The sequence below is a fragment of the Urocitellus parryii genome, chromosome 5, assembly GCF_045843805.1.
Source record: "Urocitellus parryii isolate mUroPar1 chromosome 5, mUroPar1.hap1, whole genome shotgun sequence".
NCBI classification, from domain to species: Eukaryota; Metazoa; Chordata; class Mammalia; order Rodentia; family Sciuridae; genus Urocitellus; species Urocitellus parryii.
In genome coordinates, this window is record NC_135535.1 from 186,487,346 (window position 1) to 186,507,038 (window position 19,693).

Here is a 19,693-nt window from a genome sequence, read left to right on the forward strand (position 1 = left end):
ATGGTAACCTGGTGGAAACAAGGACTATGTCTGCTGATTTTGAAACTTTTATCTAGGATGGAGCCAAAGAAAACAGTCACTTCCTCCAGTGATATCCCATGAGTTTGACCCACCCCTTCCCACCCCTTTTTCTTGAAGAGGTAAATTTTAGTCCATGAAAACAGAATAATATGGGGCTATTTAAAAAGCTGCCATAAAATTTCTTCTCCTGGGCTGGAGTTATAGCTCAGCGGTAGAGAGCTTGCCTTGCTTGCACATGTGAGGCACTGGGTTCGATCCTCAGCATCCCATAAAAATAAATAAAGATATTGTGTCCATCTTAAAAAAAAAATTCTTCTCCTGCCCTGTTCCATAGTAGGCAGACAATTCCTTAACTCTCCCTCCCTAGCACTTCTTGCTATTTGAAACAACAAGCTGAAACAGCCTTAAGTGCTGTTCTGCCTTAGCCATTTCTGTGCTTCTCTGTAGCCGTTGCTTCTCTGCTCAGGGTCAACTGAACTTGAATGTTGGACCTCACAAGAGGTTTCTGTTGTTGGTTGCTGGAGATAGTGGTTCAGTCTTGGGAGATGACTTCCTTTCAAGTTGTTCTTTCCATCAAAAGAGGGGGAGGGTATCAGGAAGCCATATGCTGCTCAGGAGAGAGGAGGACTTTGCAAATGGTTGAGTGTGACGCTGAGTTCTTTTCCTGAAAGTGGCTTAGGATATACTGGTTCTGTGTTAGTCATAAAACGTTGGTTTCTCCTAGGTCTTCCATCAAGGAGGCCAAAATACTTATTATTGTTTGGTTCTCTTGCTTAACACGTTTCCAGGAGCTCCCACTAAACTGTGACGCATGCATAGTCCCAGTCTTGGTTTCAAATACTGGCCAAACTTATCGTGTGGCTTTTTTTCTTTCTCTCTTCTTCTCTCTCTCTTCTTGAACCCAGAGGCTTTTATTTTGAGACAGTGTCGTTGAGGCTGGCCTCAAATTTAGGATCCTCCTGCCTCAGCCTCCTGAGTCAATGGGATTATGGGTGTGTACCATACCTGGCTCACGTGATTTTCATCAGGGATTTGGAATTCTCTGGTTACCTACCAGGCAGTGACGTGAACACCTGTGACTTCCTTCTCCTCTGGTTGTGGCTCTGGAGCAGGATGGGGAGGTCAGGGTTACATTGGAGTAGATTGCCAACAAAAATGGAATGTGTAATCACTCCTTTGTCTCTGGTGAAGTTCTGGATTTATGGATCAGACTCAGATTGTGCTGGGTTACTGTCACCCTGTTATGGCTTGAGAGCCTTGGTTTGCTATTTGAAACAACAAGCTGAAACAGCCTTAAGTGCTGTCCTGCCTTAGCCATTTCTGTGCTCCTCTGTAGCCGTTGCTTCTCTGCTCAGGGTCTCACAAGTCATACAAAAACCACACCCCCACAGTTTTAACTGGATGATCACTTAATACTCTGCTTGTATAGTGTAATTAAGAGGCACAGGAAAGGTTGGGAAGGACTGGTTTCTCTGGGTTATTTGACTCCCTTGTCCCTAGGTCCAGTACTTTCTGAAGGTGTTTTTTTTTTTTTTTTTGGTCTTATTTGGTTTGGTTTTCTTCCCTCATAGGCTAATTACCCTTGTGAGACTGACATCAGTCTTGTCCTGGGAGAATTTAGAGTGTGGAGCCCATGAGGCAATCAGGGAACAAGACTAGACAAAACACAATTCTGTGTGAGATTGTATGATGCAGTTTGGTTAGAATAGTGCTTTTAAACTGGGGGCAGTTTTACCCCCTATGTGACAGTTGGCAGTGTCTAGATAGTGTTGGTTATCACACCTGGGTTGGGGGCAGTGACTACTGCTCTCTAGTAAATAGAGCCAAGAATGCCATTAAACATCTTAAAATGTACAGCACAGTCCCCTACAACAGAGAATTGTCTTTAACTCTCTGTGTTAGGACCAAGTGAGAGTCCATGGGGTAGAAACTACTGACACGTGGCCATCTGCTGTGCCCAGGGCTATAAGTCATGGGCCTGAGGGAAGGAGGACCAGGTTGTTTTAATATAGGGAAAATAGGTGGACCTTTACCTGCTACATTCTAAGCCATATGTATCAATTACCTGCCCAGAGATTTAGCATCTTTTTTTGGGGGGGTTACTGGGGATTGAATCCAGGGACATTTTAATATTTTTTAGTTGTTGATGGAGCTTTATTTTATTTATGTGTATGTCGTGCTGAGGATCGAACCCAGTGCCTCACACATGCTAGGCAAGTGCTCTACCACTGACCCCAGCTCAGCCCTTTTTATTTTATTTTGAGAGCATTTCTCTAAGTTGCCCTGACCAACCTCAAACTTACGATCCTTCTGTCTCAGTCTCTCAAGTAGCTAGGATCACAGTGCCATGATGCCTGGTTTGAGATTTAGAATCTTGACATCTTGATTGCCCCTTAATTAGCAGGTGATGACTGGAGTCATTTTTTGTGTGTGGGTTGTGGTGGTGGGGAGGTAGCAGGTAAGACCAGTCCCTTCTGGAACTACAGTCTCATCTCTGAGCAATCTGGACAACCACTCCCTGGTCAGCAGGATCTCTCAGTAGACATAGATAAGCTTTACAGCTTGTGGGACAGTTAGGCCACAGTTATTTTAAGAACAGGCCACATTTCTAGCAGGTACCTGTTGCCATAGCTTGGGTTTATTGTGATGTATTTCTGATAGCACACAAAAATCCCCCCTTTTCTGTTTTAATCTTTAAATGCAAGGCTTACACTTCAGAAAGTTCTTATATTCTTTAGTTTTTCAGAGTCTTTTGGAGACAACCTGTGTATTCTGAAAACTTCTTTTATATTGTGTATTTGCAGTGAGACCACTTTTAATGTGACCCTTTGTCGAGGTAGAAGTAAACAGTTTTAAGCCAGGTGCAGTGCTACATGCCTCCTAGTGGTTCAGGAGGCTGAGACAGGAGGATCCTGAGTTCAAAGCCAGCCTCAGCAATGGCAAGGAGCTAAGCAACTCAGTGAGACCCTGTCTCTAAATAAAATACAGGGCATATAGCTCAGTTGAGTGTTTGCCTTGCATGCACAAGGCCTTGGGTTCAATCCCCCACACCACAAAACTAAGTAACTAACTAAATAAATAAAAATACAAAAATGGGCTGGGGGTTTGGCTTAGTGATTGAGTGCCCCTGAGTGCAATCCCCAGTCCCTGCAAAAAAAAGTAAACCATTTCCTTGAACAGTGTCGAACATTTTACTGGCCATAAATCTTCAGTTCTGGTCTCTAGACAGTCACACAGGCGAGTCCCATTATGAGATTTCTTTGCTCCCAACAAAAGCCTGCTGTGGTAGGATGGAACTACTGAGGAAGGATGGGCTGGTGAGTCTCCTAAAGTGTATCAGCAACAAATTAACTTGCAACTTTAGTAATTTGGATCCCTTGGAAAATAGTATCTTTTTCTTTCTAGGCAAATAAGTGGGTATTTTATTTGACCAAGAGCCATTTTCAAGATGCAGTTAAGACATTGATGGATTAGAAGCCAGTCACAGAATATGGAACCAAAAGTCAGAAGAGCAGGGTTTTGACAACCTGCCTGAGCCACAGTGTTAGTATCAGTTACCTGGTCCATATGGGGGGGGGGGGGCAGGTAACATCTTTTTTGACCTTTTGCGGGTCCTAACTGTCAGGGCAGGCTGGAGGGTTGAAAAGCTTGAGCACTCTATAAATGTGAATGACATGAATTAGTTTTATATATATATATATATATATCTGTATATATGTATGTGTGCATATCATTATTGTTCCAACTACATTACTAATCATTTTTTAAAAAGAATGAATTCTTTTGATTAGATGGTGATTACTTTTGAAGGGACAAAGTGAATTTAAATATTTAGAAAGCCTTTCAACAATAAAAATTGAACCATAAGCTTTTTAAAAAAAAAACAAAAACACCTAATAGTTGAGTTATTACAGAGTGTCTCAGAGGCAAAGTCCCTGCCTTATCTTTGGCTTTTGTGCTTGTTAGCATCCAGCGTGAAAGTTTAGGATAACCTCCAAACATTGAATTCTCTCCACTTGGATATTAGGTCCAAAAAACTTCCCCTGGCTGTGTGATTGCTCTGAACTTCGATTTCCCATAAAGTGGGGGAATAAAAAACGTGGGTGAAAATACTTTACCTGAGCCAGGTATGGTGGTGACACACGCTTGTAAATCCTAATAGCCCTGAAACTGAGGCAGAAGAATCACAAGTTCAAGTCTAGCCTTGGCATCTTACAGATACTCTGTCTCAAAATTAAAAATAAAAGGACTGGGGATAAAGCTTAATGGTAGATTGTCCCTGGGTTCAATCCCTAGTACTACAAAAAAGAAAAAAAAAAAAAAAAAAAACAAAAAACAACTCTGACCCAATGCTTAATATACACATAGTCACTGGGAGGAAATACAGTGTGATAGGAGGTCTCCCTGATTATCAAGAGGGGCTCCTCTTTGTAGCAGAGAGGAGCCCCCTTTTTGTTGAGGCACCTATTTGAAATGGTGCTGCTTGAGCATCAGTGTAGAGAATTTAGATTCCTGCTGCTTATATTTAGGCCTCTCTAACTTGCATTAGCAAGTGTGAGGGCATGAACAACCCACTGAACTTTGGAGCAGGAGGAGAAAAGCAGGTGTCCACAGGGACCAGCAGTGACATGATTGAGTCCACTAAAGGGGATCATTGGACAGGAGGGGCAGGAGGGTGGGGATCATCACGATTGTAGAGAAGCTAAAGCCTATGCAAGTTCTGCCCCAGTCTCTCATGGCCCTGTGGGGGTGCGGGTCTTGATTTTCTAGAGAAACTGGAAATCTGGATTATTATGTGATTTATTCTCATTTTAAAATGGTAATACCGTCTTTTTAAAAGTTGAGAAGTGTAACCTGGGTGTAGACCTGCCCCGTGGGATCAGCTGTGAACAGCAGCGGTTGGTGGCTCTGTCAGTGTGCCATCTGCTACTCACCTGCGCTGCACACTGTCCAAAAGAGCATTTGGCCTTCAGTTCTCTGCAACAGCTTTTGCTAAAGAAGCCATACTTCTCAGGGACTTTCTCTGTGGCAGGAGAGGCCAGTGATGTGGGATTGGGATCAATACCTTGAGGTACACTGCCTTTCATTCTTCATTCAAGGGGGAGGAGTGGTACAGTAACCTAGTGCCCGGCGCCACTGCAGCCAGTCAGACCCCACAGGCCTGCACGCACTGGTATATAAGCAAGTAGACCTTCATAGAACTATGGGATGTGATTTTTTGCTCTGGGATTTTCCTACTAGGGTCAAGTGGCTTTTTCTGAATTTGTTATTCAGGTTTCTAATAGCAACACAGGAAATGGATTTTAATTTATTTGCTGGCTGCTCCGTTTGGGGGCTGTTTAATGAGGATCCAGTTGCAATGCAGCTTTGGCAGTAGTAGTACTGGCATGGGTAGGGGGTGTACCTAACTAATGTGTCACTTCTTTTTTAAATTTACATTTATGGCCTATTGTGTACATGTGTGTGTATGTGTTTCATATATATAATGAGGCAGAGAGAGTATAAATAATCTCATGTGTCTTGATTCTGCGTAGGTACTTGTGGGGGTTACTGTGTCTGTTGGTACATGTTTGGGATTCTAGGAAATTGCCAAACATGTTTTAGAAAGCATGAACTCCTTATTGTGTATCTGTTATACACCCAGGGCAGTGGCTCTCAAATTTGTGTATATGTGATGAGCATAACCAGGGGAGTGTCTTTAAAGGGGCAAAATTTCAGTCACTGTTCCCAGAGGTTCTCAATCTACATATTTAACAAATACCCCATGTGATTTTGGGCCCATGACCATAATGGGAGACACAACTCTGTTTTGTTGCATTTGTTGTCTTAGTGTGTTCATTCTTATTTGGGGGCAGATTTATTTATGTTTTGTTGTTTTTTTTATGGCACTGGTGATTGAACCCAGGGGTGCTCTACCACTGCACTACATCCTCAGTCATTTCCATTTTCTATTTTGAGATGGGGGGTCTCACTGATTTGCCAAGGTTGGCCTGAACTTGCAATCCTCCTGCCTCTGCCTGCCAAGTCACTGGGATTACAGGCCTGTGCCACTGTGCCTGGAAAATTCACTTGGTTGTAAGGCTCTGGCTTGTTTTGATTCTCTGTGTTGCCCTTCCTCAGATTCTTGGACAGTGAGTCAGTCTTGGGAGGCCCCAGACCACATTGTTCCAGGATGCTCTCACAGGTTAAAGTAAATAGACCTTGTTGTCCCCCATTTAGCAGGGACACCAGGACTCCCCTTCAGCAGTACACAGGTACATGCTGCAGGCGTATCTGGAAGCAGCAGTTGGCTCTAGGCTTTTCTCAAGTGTGTCACTGGCTCCAGTCTTTGGCTTTACCCTTTAGGGGATTCTGTAGCTGGAAGATGGGGATTTGGTGCTCCTGAGCCAGAGCCCTTAAGGGTAACTAACACATACTGTCATACCTGAGCAATTAGGCTGACTCTTATCAAATAAGATTTACTGGCTGAGTTAAGGGAGCCTGTCCATTTAGCCCTAGCTATTTGTTCTTTTGCAAAATTCTTGAATTCTACCAAATAGCATAGAACTCCATTCCAAATTTCCCAGTGCATACAAGCAGAAGCTTGGTCAGCTTCTTGGCAATGGCTTGCTCTTTATCAGAAAGAATGAAATTGAACTCCTTTAGCTAGATAAGCTTAATGTGTTAATTATCAAGTGTGATATATAATATAAAAGTACAAAAGTTGTATATGACAGTCCCTACCATAAAAGATAGGGAGGTTAGATTAACAAAGAGGAGAAATAACTCCAGGACTCCTGCTGGATTATTATTCTTCCTGAGTTTACTGTCCTTCCCTAGCTCTTCTGTAACCTCCTTCCACCCAATTCATAATGCCTACTCTTTTTTTTTAATATTTATTTTTTAGTTGTAGGTGGACACAGTATCTTTTATTTTTATGTGGCGCTAAGAATCAAACCCAATGCCTCACCATGCTAGGCAAGTGCTGCCACTGAGCTACAACCCCAGCCCTCAGTGCCTACTCTTGAGCAAATCTGTTTATTTCAGTATCTCTTTGAACAGCCTTAAAAGTCAATAGCATCACTTAATGAGGCCCTGTCTTTAAATAAAATATTAAAAATGGCCGGGATGTGACTTCATGGTTAAGCGCCCTTGGGTTCAATCCCCAGTACTAAAAAAAAAAAAAAAAATCAGTACATTGACTATATAACAACAAATCCCATTATTATGTAGAACTATAATGTACCAATAATAAATGGGGAGGGGGACCCAATAGCACTAGGGAGACAGTAATGTCAACTTTTTGATTGTAAAAATATAGGTAAATCCACAAAGCTTTAAAAAATATTTTTCATGGCCACTTACATACATATCTTCTAAAGACTTGGACATTAGAAAGTACATTTCAGATTTTGAAGATTTTTTTTTGTCTAGCATGGAACAAAAATACAGATTCTAAGTTAAAGTGGTATGCTGTCTTTTTTCATCTAGCCATTTCAAATCTAATTTTTTTTTTTTTTCCAAATCTGTCTTATTTTTGAAGACTTTGGTTACGGAGCATTACCAAATTTAGAAAGAACACTGCTCAGGCAGATGTTCAGTGCTAGATTTGTTCTACTTTCTAGAAAGCCATTTCTAGTTTAAGAATGAAAGGAAAGCTGATTTTGTTGCTTACTCTGCAGTAGCAACCATAGACTGAGTGCTGCAAAAAATGGGCCCAGGTTGAAAAGTAAATGTGAGAATTGCAAAAATATTTTTATATCTATTAAAATCTCCACCATAATCTAAGGGAGAAACTATCTGAAGCCGCAGTGGATTTGCAAGCAATACTACTTTGGATTTTGTTTTAACTGTTATACAAAATATATGAAGTACTGAGCATAGAAGCGCACACCTGAAATCACAGCGACTCGGGAGGCTAAGGCAGGAGCATTATGAGTCAATCCCAGCTTCAGCAACTTAGTGAGGCCCTAAGCAACTCAGTGAGACCCTGTCTCTAATAAAATACTTTTTAAAAAGGGCTGGGGATGTGGCTTGATTGTTAAGTGCCCTGGTTTCAATCCCTGGTTCAAAAAAAAAAAAAAAAAAAGTATGGTATCTACTGGTGTCTCCTTTCACAGTCTTCCTGAGATCCACAGTACTCGGCCACACCAGCCTCTGTGTTCCTCATAAACACGAAGCTCATTCCTGCCCTGCTGTCTTTGCTTGTGCTTGGCATTTCCTCTGCTAGAACACTGTTCCTGCAGGTCTGCTTAAACTGGCTCCTTCTCAGAGAGGCCTTTCCTGACCACCCCCATTTAGCTCACTTTGTGTCCTGTATTATTTTTCTTGTGGAGCTTATTACTACTTAAATTCTTATTTTAATAATTGTCAGCCGGACTGGGGATGTGGCTCAAGTGGTAGCGCGCTCGCCTGGCATGCACAGGGTGCTGGTTTCGATCCTCAGCACCACATAAAAATAAAGATGTTGTGTCCACCGAAAACTAAAGAATAAATATTAAAAAAATATTTTCTTTCTCTCTCTCTCTCTTTTAAATAAATAAATAAAATAATTATCAGCCTTTCCCACTAGAATGTACTTAAAAGCCCGTTGTCTTCCTGTAGTTTAAGAAATGTACCTAGCTGTAAGTTTTTTATTGCCTGAAAAATTCCATATCTTTAATCAGTTCTGGACATTTTTTATCTCTTTAAATATTGCCTCTTCTCCATTCTCCTCTTCTTTAGCTTCTTGTTTCTAATTTTCCATTTCTGTTTTCTTGGTTGAGAAAAACGCTTTGCTGGGTATTTTTCTCAGATTTATCTTCCACTCCAAAATTCTCTCTTTATCTTGGCTTAATCTCTGTATAACCCATTTGCTGAATTTTTAATTTCAGTAACAATTATTTTTTCAACAAGTTTTATTTTTATTTTTCCTCCAAATCGACTTGGTCACTATTGCCTTTTTTTTTTTTAATACCTTTTTTTTTTTTAAGGTATAGATGGACACAACACAATGCCTTTATTTTTATGTGGTGCTGAATCCAGGCCCCACCCATGCTAGGCGAGCGCTCTACTCTTTCTGAGCCACAATCCCAGCCCCAGTATCACCTTTTTAGTAATGTTCTTTTCTTGTGTTATGATTTTTTTTCTCTAATCATTTGAAACCCTCTTATATCTTAAAATTTATCTGATCATTCTGTTATCTTAAGTTGTTTTCCCCTCACTAGGGGCATTATCCTATTGTTTGTTGAGTTTCCCAAGTCTTATTTAAATTGGATTATTTTTGCATACTTTAAACATTTTTAAATTGTAAGCTTATCTTTATCAGAGCTTTATTTATGGGAATCGTTCAGAGGGTGGATCTTTTGCTGGATATCACAAGGCTTGTTGCTGGTTTGGAATCCCCACTTTATAAAATAATTTCTGTTTATGTCTTCAACCCCATCCCTCCATCCCCCATGGGTGAGGGTCTTTGTTCCCTTTATGTCCCAGGCTGATAAAATATACCTGCCACTGCCAAAAAAAAAAAAAAAAAAAAAAAAAAACCTTTTGATTTTCCTACCTCAACCTCCCAGTAACTAGGTGTGTGCCACTGGGTCCAGCCTGGGTCCACTTTTTGTGTTGAACTTTTAGCCCCAGGTTCTCAGACCATGTAGGTAGTATTAATTCAAACCTTGGGTTAGCTTGAGGGAAGGCCTGTGATCACAGATTATTTGAGGGGATACTTTTTCCCCCCTCTCCACTCAGATGTTTCATGTTGTCACTGTGTGCCAATAGGCCTTTTTAAAAAATTTTATTTTTTTATTCTGATTTGTTATATAAGACAAAGGAATGCATTACAATTCATATTATACATATGAAGCACGATTTTTCATATCTCTGGTTGTATACAAAGTATGTTCATACCATTCATGTCTTCATACGTGTACTTTGGATAATGATGTCCATCACATTCCCCTATCATTTCTAACCCCATGCCTCTTCCCTTCCTCTCCCACCCCTTTGCCCTATCTAGAGTCCGTTTATTTCTCCCATATTCCCCCTTTCCCATACTACCCCACTATGAAACAGCCTGATGCTGGTTGTTTTAATAAATTATAATAATAGCAATAAGCTTCCCCCCCAACTATTCTTTCCCTTTGAGGGTCCCAGTTTTATATTGGGTCTTATTTCCAACTTCCTTTTTCAGATAGGCCCAGGATCAACAAACTATCCTACTTTCCAGGAAAACTGGAAAGGCCTGACCTCATTTAGAACTGTAATGTGTGTTTTCCCCTATCACTTTTGGTCCCTGAGTATCTTCCTTGTTTTCTTGCAAGCTCAGCTGTGTAATTAAAAAATATTGTTATGTAGCTTGTACTTTTAGGGGTTTTGTAGAACAACTTTTAAAGTTATCTACCCAGCCCTATTGTTAGACACAAAAACTTTTCCCTCCCACCCTGCAAACCTTTTGCTCCTTGGTGTAACTGTAGCATCCCACATGGTGCCTGGCGCATGGTGGGGGCAAGGGGGTGTCAATACATCGTTGTTAGCTGTTGGGGAACTGAACATTCCCATTAGGAATTGGTCCTTCTCCTTCAGGGTGAGCTGGAGGTGGTGCACCATGTTCATCCATATCAAGCAGTGAAGATTGTTGGCGTCCTGTGCTTTAACATCTTGTGTAGGTCTTTTAGTTTTTCTATTTTTTACTCTTAAACTTCAAAACTGTAGTTTTTTTCTAAGGACATGGAGATGATGTTACCATCAACTAATTGCTAGCAGCATTTTCCAGCCTCATAAATTGGTAAATTAAAACCATGCCTGGGGAACCATTACTGCCCAGTGTCTCTTTATGCTGGCACTTAGAAAGTTCTTATGCTGATTAAATTGACCTTTACAGTGGCTCAGCTAAGAATAGCAACTATAAGACATGGAAACTGTTAAGGAAAATGTTATTAGTCCTACAGTTTATGCTGCCACCAAAGAGATGAGATAATTTTTTGCATATGTGCAAAAGGCATAATACTGTTTTTCCTTTTCCATTGTAAAAATGTTCTTTCCAGTTTGGTGTTGATCTTGTTTGTTTCTTCTTTGTACTTACGCTTTCTGTTCGGTGATCATGTGGGACCTGTCTCTTGGAGCTGGTCACTGTGGTTCCAGGACTGGGGAATAGACTTATGATAAATGAGGATCCTGGTAGTTTAAAAAGGCATTCCTGAGGTGAAGGCCTTGCCATAAGAACATTCATTTTTTACACAGTTTCTGTGTGTGTGTGTGTGTGTGTGTGTTTCTAGGGATCGAACCCAGGACCTTGTGCATGTGAGGCAGACACTCTACCAACTGACCTATATCCCCAGCCCCATACAGTTTCTTTTTGACAAGTTCTGTTTCTAGTTTGTTGTTGTTGTTTAGTTTTTCGCCATGGAGTTTTGATTTTATTCACTCATTTATTCATCCATTCTGGGGATTGAACCCAGAGGCACTTTACTGCTGAGCTACATCCACAGTTCTTTTTATTTTTTATTTTGAGACAGGGTCTTGCTAAATTGCTTAGGGCCTCAGCCTCCCAAGTTGCTGGGATTACAGGCTTGTGCTACAGCTGCCATGGAGTTTCATGCAAATGAAAACATTGCTAGAAAGAAGATATCTGTAAGGGCTGGGGTTGTGGTGGACCATTTGCCTAGCAGGCATGAGGCACTGAGTTAGATTCCTAGCACCACACACATATAAATAAATAAAAGGTCCATCAACAACTAAAAAGTTTTTTTTTTTAAAAAAAAGAAGATATCTGTAAAATGCAAATCTGATGTTGTTTACCTTCCTATACTGTCTGGTCCCTTCTTGCCTACCTGCTTCTTTAACTATCTCCTTCTAGCCAAAGAACTCCTGATTTTCTCTGCCATGAATGTGCTTCCTATCCCTCTTCTTTAGTTATGATTTTCTGACCATTCTGTCAATCTCAGTTCAAGCTTATTTTCCTCTCAGAAGCCATTCTGGACCCTCTTGATTAGCTTTGAGATCTTTTATAAGCTTAGCTGCAGTTTGATCTTGTGTGATTATTTCGTTGTCCTTGGTTAGACTACGTGCTGCATGAGGACAGCAGCCATGTCTCTTTTTGCTCATTTGCCCATTTTGTCCCCCACCCCAGCTTAGTGCTGGTGCGGTGAAGTGTTCCATAAATGTTGAAGGAAAGAATGAAGGCCCCACATTCCACACTGGGAGTCCACAAGGGCTTAGTCCTTATCTTTTCCATAAAAAGTGAATCGTTGGCTTTGCTTGGTTGAGTTTTTTTTTTTTTTTTTTAAAGCAGCCGGAGAGGTATAACATTACTCAAGGAAGCTGTAGCTGAATGGTTAAAAGTTCAGGGTATAAGACAGTGGAATGAGATGGACATCATTCCCTGGGTACATATATGATTGCATATATGGTGGGATGTTACATCGTGTACAACCAGAAAAATGAAAATTTGTGCAGCAACAGTGTGCAATGAATCAAAATGCATTCTGCCGTCATGTATATCTAATTAAAATTAATTAATTTTTTTTAAAGTTCAGGGTATGGAGTCAGACAGACTTGATGAGACTGTTTCCTAACTGTGACCCTAGCATGTAGACTTAGCCTCTCTGAGCATCACTTCCTGTTACTACTTCCTTCACTGGGTTGCTGTCAAGTTTTAAAGAAAGAATCACTGGACAGCATTTAGAATAGTACTGATATGTAGCCAGTGCTGTCTTCCTGTTAGCTTTCCCTGCCTTTGGGGGAATAAGACAGAGCCATCGTCTCATAACAGCATTGTGCTTGTCCTGGGAACGCAGAGGAAGTAAGGAGACATGGCTCCAGCCCTTGGGAAGATAGATCACAGTTCGTCCTGGAAAAAGGGAGTGGGAGGGATATTTGCCGTCTACTATTCAGGACTTGACCTGAATAACATAATGTGTATAACGTGCTTGAAAATGCTTTGTAGAAAAGCAAGGATCATCATAAAGAGTGCTGAGAATTTTTTATATTCACCTTTCCATTTTATTCTCTCCAGTTCTTTCTTCTATTTTTCTTCGTGTGAATGGAGCAGCCTGCATTGCCACAGTGAGCTTTACTGTCTTGAAATAATACTGTGAAGGCAAGGTGCTGGATGGTCTTCTAAGAGCAGTAATGGTTTATAGAATATTGTTGCTAATAAGAGCACAGAGAAGTTAAGTAACTATTCAAGGTCACACAGTTAATAAATCTAGTGTAAAAGCTGGGCTTACACCCAGATCCAACCGACTCTTAACCACATTAAGCTTTGTACATTCTGAGCCACCTGGAGGTGAGAGCCCTTTAGGTGACCCATGATTAAGCTCCAGGTGGAAGAGTGCTGGGCAGCTTTTCCACAAGACTGCTCTTTGCTGTTGATTTGAGCAAAAGGAGGCATAGACGTCCTGAGCTCTTGCGTTGGCTTGAGGCTGCTGTGTCTGAGATGGGATGCTGGAGTGGGCAGGATAAAAGGCTTAGGGCAGACGGTGATGCTTAGCTTAGAGTTGAGGAGATGTTAGAGATCATCTTAACCAGCCTTAGCACCACCGAATAACTTGCCAAAGTTGTGTTCCTCCATAGTGACAGAGCTGCCAGGTTTCTTTTCCTACAGCAGGTCTTGTTGAAGGGACTCTCCGCACACTTACACCGCCCAGTCCTTCACTTCTTCCTTACTAATGGCACCTGAGCCCACTTCCTCTCTTCCTAACTACCCATCTTCTTTTATTCCCCCTGCAGCAGAAAATGACAGGCCCCATAACCAAGACCAACCCAGGCAGCTGGGGAACTCTTCATTTGAGGGAAGCAGAACACAGGGAACTAGGTACACTGGGTTAAAGTGTGTTTGAGGCATTGGATTAAAGGATGCCACCAGCATTCTGCTTTCCCTGGGGAAGTGGAGGCGGAGCAGCAGCGCTGAGTGGGTCTTGTTTAACCAGGCTCCTGTCTCATGACAGAAGAGCGAGAGAGAAGCTGACAACAGTAGGTCAAGAGGACACCACTTGTTTAGGTTTCTGACGTGTTCTGTTGCACGCCTCACGGGGGCGGGGGGGGGGGGGGGGGAGAACGGGGACCAGTTGGCCACCTGGTGGTCAGAGCCCGGACCTCATCTGGTGAATTTCCCCCTGGCAGAAGTGTCACTGGATTCCTTTATGTGCTGGCTGTAGGCAGCACAGCCTCTTTTGGAAACTGTGTGGACACTTTGAACTGTGCTTTTGCAAGCCAGTGCCAGAAGAATGGCATTTGCAGGGCCTGGTAAACTTGGGAGAAACTTTTTGATATCTATGTCAAAGGAGTGTTTTGCTCTGAAGTCCGAGAGGCTGGCTATAGCAGAAGCAGCACGTGTAGTTCTGTTTTCTCCATCTGCACTGGGCCCTGAGGAGGCCTCCAACTGCACAGCTACCTGCTAGTGTCTTTTTGCTTTTGGTGAGCTGGGGAGGGTGAAGAAAAGGAGAACCCTTTATTATGCATTATTATCAGAGTTCACAAATAGCCTCTGTGGTTTTTTCTTCCTAAACTCCTTTATACCAGAATATGAGACTTTTAAAGACTAAGACTCATGTGAGGGTATGTGGTAAAGACCTGTACTAGGCCAGGGATCTGGTGTTCAGCTCTGATACTTTTCTCTTCTCCCTGTGGCTTCAGGTGACTCTCTTGTGGCTACCTGGCCATTAGCCCTGTGGACGGTCACTGGAGTGCTTTTTTATGCCTGTAGCCAAGTAGACAGTGTAGTAAAGCCAGACACAGAGAGGAGAACCCAGCCATGTGACTTGAGTTTCCACTGGCAGCCATCCGCCCCGATGTGCGCCATGGGCAGGGTCAGCTTGAGCAGTTGCAAATACAATCCTGCGGTTTGAGTTTCTTTGCTGAGCAGGGTTTTCCTTCTTTACTTTGAGCTTCTTGAAGATGAAGATATGACCATTGTCTTCATCTTTATATGTCTTTTACCTAACACAATGGCTGACACAAAGACTATGTCCAGTAAACGAATAAAGCTGTGTTGAAAGCCAACTATAGCAGATGACTTGTAAGTTTCATTATATGCATGAAGCCAGGCATGGTGGCACGTACCTATAGTCCCAGCTACTCAGGAAACAAAGGCAGGAGAATGTCTTACATGCAGGAGTTCAAGACCAGCCCAGGCAACACAGCGGGACCCCGTTTCTAAAATACCAAACTAGCTAGGTACAGTGGCACACATCTATAATCCCAGCAGCTCAGGAGGGTGAGGCAGGAGGACTACAAGTTCAAGGCCAGTTTCCTCAACTTAGACCCAGTCTCAAAATAAAAGCTGGGGATGTAGCTCAGTGGTTGAGCAGCCCTGGGTTCAGTCCACAGTTCTACTAACTACTAATTAAAAATATTAGGTGCATTATGTAGCTCCAAGCCAATATTGGACTGAGGTTAGGGTTGCCTTATAGGTCATTTCATATCTTAAATGTGAACTATATATTAAAAATGTCCACCTCCATCCCCATCTCCCAGTGCTATGAATAGAATTTGGCAAACTGCTAGATGGTTACTCAGCAGTGTCCTTTATGTAGCTGTCCCTGATACGGGACAGTATGAATGCTGGATCTAGTCAGGATTCTGAAGAGATTATTTGATAAGCAAAAATGTCTAGCAAGTTGAAATTAAACCAGGTCACCTGATTGGGTTGCTCCTTTTTTGAAGAATTTGAGGGTCAGATTTTTTAGAAATCCCTCTTTTGAATCTCACTGTAAATAACCTTGGAAATCATGTTTTGAAAGGAGAGCAGAATGACTGACTAAATGCTAATCTTGGAGTCCTTACTGCATTAATTGCTCTAGGAAGTTGCACAGAAAAGCTGGTTTTATTTAGAATATACTACTAATTACAGAAGAATCATTACCTTCCTACCAGCTGAGTTTAACACAGGAACACAAAATGTTTCTGCTTGGATGTAAAGAAAGTGAGGCCACCCTTTTCTGTCCTGTCTAAGGGGAGCCTCTTCTTTCTTTGTTGTTATTGTTTATTTTTGAGTACTGGGATTGAGCCCAGGGCCGCTTTACTACTGAGCCATATCCCCTGCCCTTTTTTATTTTTTATTTAGAGACAGGGTCTCCCTAAGTTGCTGAGACTTACCTCAAACTTGCAATCCTCCTGCCTCAGCTTCCCAAGTTACTGGGATTACAGGCAGGCGCCACTGTGCCCAGTGGGAACCTTGTTTTGTACCTTTGTGTGCTGGGTTCTCTTCCCTCTTGGTCAGCCTATTTGTTTTTCTTAACTTTGCTGTTATTGTGTGGTTCTTTTTAACTTTTTTCCTTAAGGAGTAAACACTGTTATAGTTTTGGGGGAGGACATGCAGATAACCAAGAGGGAGGGAGGTAAGAAGAAAAGTGGTGTTTAAAAGCTGTAGATTAGCTGGACATGATGGTGCACGCCTGTAATCCCACCGACTTGGGAGGCTGAGGCAGGAGGATTGTGAGTTCAAAGCCACCCTCAGCAATTTAGCAAGGCCCTAAGCAACTCAGTGAGACCCTGTCTCTAAATAAAATATAAAATAGGGCTGGAGGCTGAGGATTTGGCTTAGTGGTCAGGTGCCCCTAAGTTCAATCCCTGGTACCAAAAATTAAGTAGTTACAGATTACACTGTTGAAATGTTTCTTGATTTTTCTTTTTCTTTCTTTTTTTTTTCAGGATAAGGAAGCCTGTGTGGGTACCAACAATCAAAGCTACATCTGTGACACAGGACACTGCTGTGGACAGTCTCAGTGCTGCAACTACTACTATGAACTCTGGTGTAAGTCCTTGCCCAGGAGGTTCTTGGCATCCCTGGGTCCTGGTTACTGTCTCTGCTCACTGGGAAACCATGGGCTGGCTGGCCTTTTCTGATTCTCTTAGGGACAGTGTTGGTGAGTAGAATCTGGTTCTGGGTGCCAGAAGTGACTCCTTGGTAGAGGAGGTGGGTTCTGGTGCTCTCTGAATGCATGGGTTGAAGACAGGGGAATATGGGTTTCTCCCTGGTGCCTTCTCCTGTGTGTGTTGAGGACTTCCTCAGGCCAGTCTTTGCTAAATGAGGTTACTGCCACTGAGCTGCTGTGAATGGCAGGTTGAGCTCTAGGTGGCCATAATGTCATTTTATTGTAGGAACCATTGAGATTTTCAGAATTCCCCATAGAGCCTCATAGAGCTGCCTTTGTTTTCTGAGGGTCCATCTCAAAGCAATAGTCTTCCCCTAGGCCCAGGCCTGTGGAATATTCCTTGTAAAAGGGAGTCCTGAGTTTCAGCCCCTTTATTCCTTCCCTAGTTCTTACACTGAAGCATCTGGAAGCTTCTTTCTTTTTTTTTTTTTTAATATTTGTTTTTTAGTTTTAAGTGGACACAATGTCCTTATTTTGCATTTATGTAATGCTGAGGATCAAACTCAGTGCCTCAAGCATGCTAGACTGAGCCATAATCCCAGCCCTGTGGAGGCTTCTGCAGTGTATCTAATCTGTTACTGTCAGCTAAATGCCATGGGAAACAATCTTCCACTTGCCATGGATTTGTTTGAGGCCAGGACCACTTGCCTTTTCCACAGTTGCCTGATGGTGGTAATGTTGTGGTCTTTGGGGAGCAACCTAGGGTGTCTTCAACTAACATAATTTGTACTCTAACTTTCCTGGAACTTGGATGAGATGGTGTAGGCTGCTCAACAAAAAAATGGGAGAATGCACTGGGTGTGATGCACATGCCTGTAATCTCAGCTCCTAGGGAGACAGGCAGTGGGATTCTAAGCTCAAAGCCAGTCTGGGCAAACTGGTGAGACTCTGCCTCAAATTTTTAAAAAAGGGCTGGGATATAGCTCAGTGATAGAGTGTTTGCCTAATGTGCCCTGGGTTCAGTCATCAGAAGATGAAGGAGTTGTTAGGGCAGAGAAGCCCAAGGTACTGACCTTGCAGTTCTCCTAGGTATCTCTTGAGAGAGGAAACTGTTACCCCTGATTCTGAGCACCCATCCCTGCCTCCATCTGGAAACAAACTTTGGACTCTTCTGTCAAACTGTGTCACTACTCCTGCTATCACCCTGCCCTCTTTTCCTTTCTCTCTCCCTGTTTCCCCCACATCAGCAATATGACAGGAGAGCAGCTAGAAATGTTGTTTGCTCTGGCAAGAAAACTGGACTCTAGTCTGGGAAGTATCTCCCTGTGAAATGCACTTGTCGTTTATAGCCAGCAAGGGTGGGTCCTCCAAACAGAACCTCTCCCTCACCTCACCTTTCCCTTTCAAGGACTGAGAACTGCCTTCCAAAAGAATTCCAGGGGCAGTCCAGTGCAGAGGGCTCAGGGCTAATGTCCCCACTAGGCCTGCATATATGCATACATAGTAACAAAGGAGGGCACAGAATTGTTGAAATTTTAGAAAGGGTAGAGCTGAGAAAATTGACCAAAGAACAGGACGTGCCAAGCAGGTGGACTGACTGTTTAAATGTTTTAAAATGCAGATAACCACAGAGTTCAAATTCCCCTCCCACCCCTTGATAAAACAAAAGTTGAAGCTGGGCTGCCAAAAAGCCACAGAACTACAGTTTGTTTTTCTGGGGCCCAGCCCAGGCAGCATCAGTTGTGGAAAGGAGTGGAGTTGCTGATGGCCCAGCTCAGATTGCTGGGCCATCAGCAGAGCAAAGTTTGGTCACCAAAGTCAGGGCTGGGCAACCGGGAGGGTGGTGGAGTCCCAGATGGCAGGGAGGTAGTTTGGGAAGCAGGTACTTCACTCCAAGAACTTAAAGAAGGTCCGAGGAAGAGCTGGCTGATTCTCTGTCCAGTTACGATCAGGTGGGGAAATGGGAGGCCAGACAGAAACTAGCATCTGCTGGTGAAAAAAGATTCCCCATTCTACAAGTTGGTACCTGCTTTCCAAGTGCTGGAGGAACCAAGACTATGAAAGCAAAACAGACTTCATTTGTGTCCAGCAGTGACTTCTTGGTCAGGAGATGTCTGGTGTGTAGTCTGTCCCTCTCAGGAGCTACTTTGGTTTTGCTCTTTGTTTGGAGCCTGGCCTCTGCCCAAGGTGTATAGGAGAGAAGTCAGGTATTACAATGAGCCATGAAGTTCTCAGCAAGACTGTACTTTTTATTGCTTTAAACTATTCCCTCTGATTGCCTCTCAACTTGGCCAGAAAAGTAAAAGTATCAGACTTTGGGGTTGGTTTCCCGCCACCCTTCCTTTGGAAGGAAAAGACTTGAGCCAGGAAATCCTTGGCAGAGTTTTCATCAGACAAGGTGCCTCTTTAACTGTAGTTGCCTAAGGGAAGAACGTGGGGCGAAAATGCCATTTTCACCTACCCTTATACCTCTGCTGGGCTTAATTTTCCTGTATGCTAAGGTCTATCACACACACATTCACTTTACACCAACACACAAGCACACCCTGACCTTGAGCTTTGGCCAGCAAGCTTTTGGTTTGTTGTAACCTTAAACCAGTTACTGGTCTTGTGTGAGAAGGAACTGAAGATCCCATTTTACCAACACATTGGTTGAGACTATATGAAGACTATGAATTATTATTATATCCATGCATTTGTATGACATTTGTACTTTAATTCATCATTCTATCATTCAGTCATTTAGCAAACCCTTATTCCATTTTTTTTTTAACTTCTATGGCATCAGAATTTCTTGGAGTTCTGATTAAAACACAGATTTCCAGGACCCTACTCCGAGTTTTTAATTCAATAGGTGTGAGGTAGACCCGAGGATTATAGTTCTAGCAAGTTCCTAGTTG

The 19,693-nt window shown here is 42.5% G+C and overlaps 1 protein-coding gene across 4 annotated transcripts in view; it reads left to right on the forward strand.

Annotated features, from left to right (window-relative positions):
* Positions 1-19,693, forward strand: part of Wbp1l (WW domain binding protein 1 like) — a 58,243-nt gene that overhangs the window by 28,290 nt on the left and 10,260 nt on the right. For 2 of the 4 annotated variants that reach the window (XM_077798974.1, XM_077798975.1), the window contains exon 2: positions 16,630-16,844. In XM_077798974.1, the coding sequence (XP_077655100.1) occupies positions 16,721-16,844 (124 nt within the window). In that variant the 5' untranslated portion in view covers positions 16,630-16,720. The remainder of the gene's footprint in view (positions 1-16,629; positions 16,845-19,693) is intronic. The other 2 variants (XM_026401168.2, XM_077798973.1) reach the window with 1 other exon arrangement.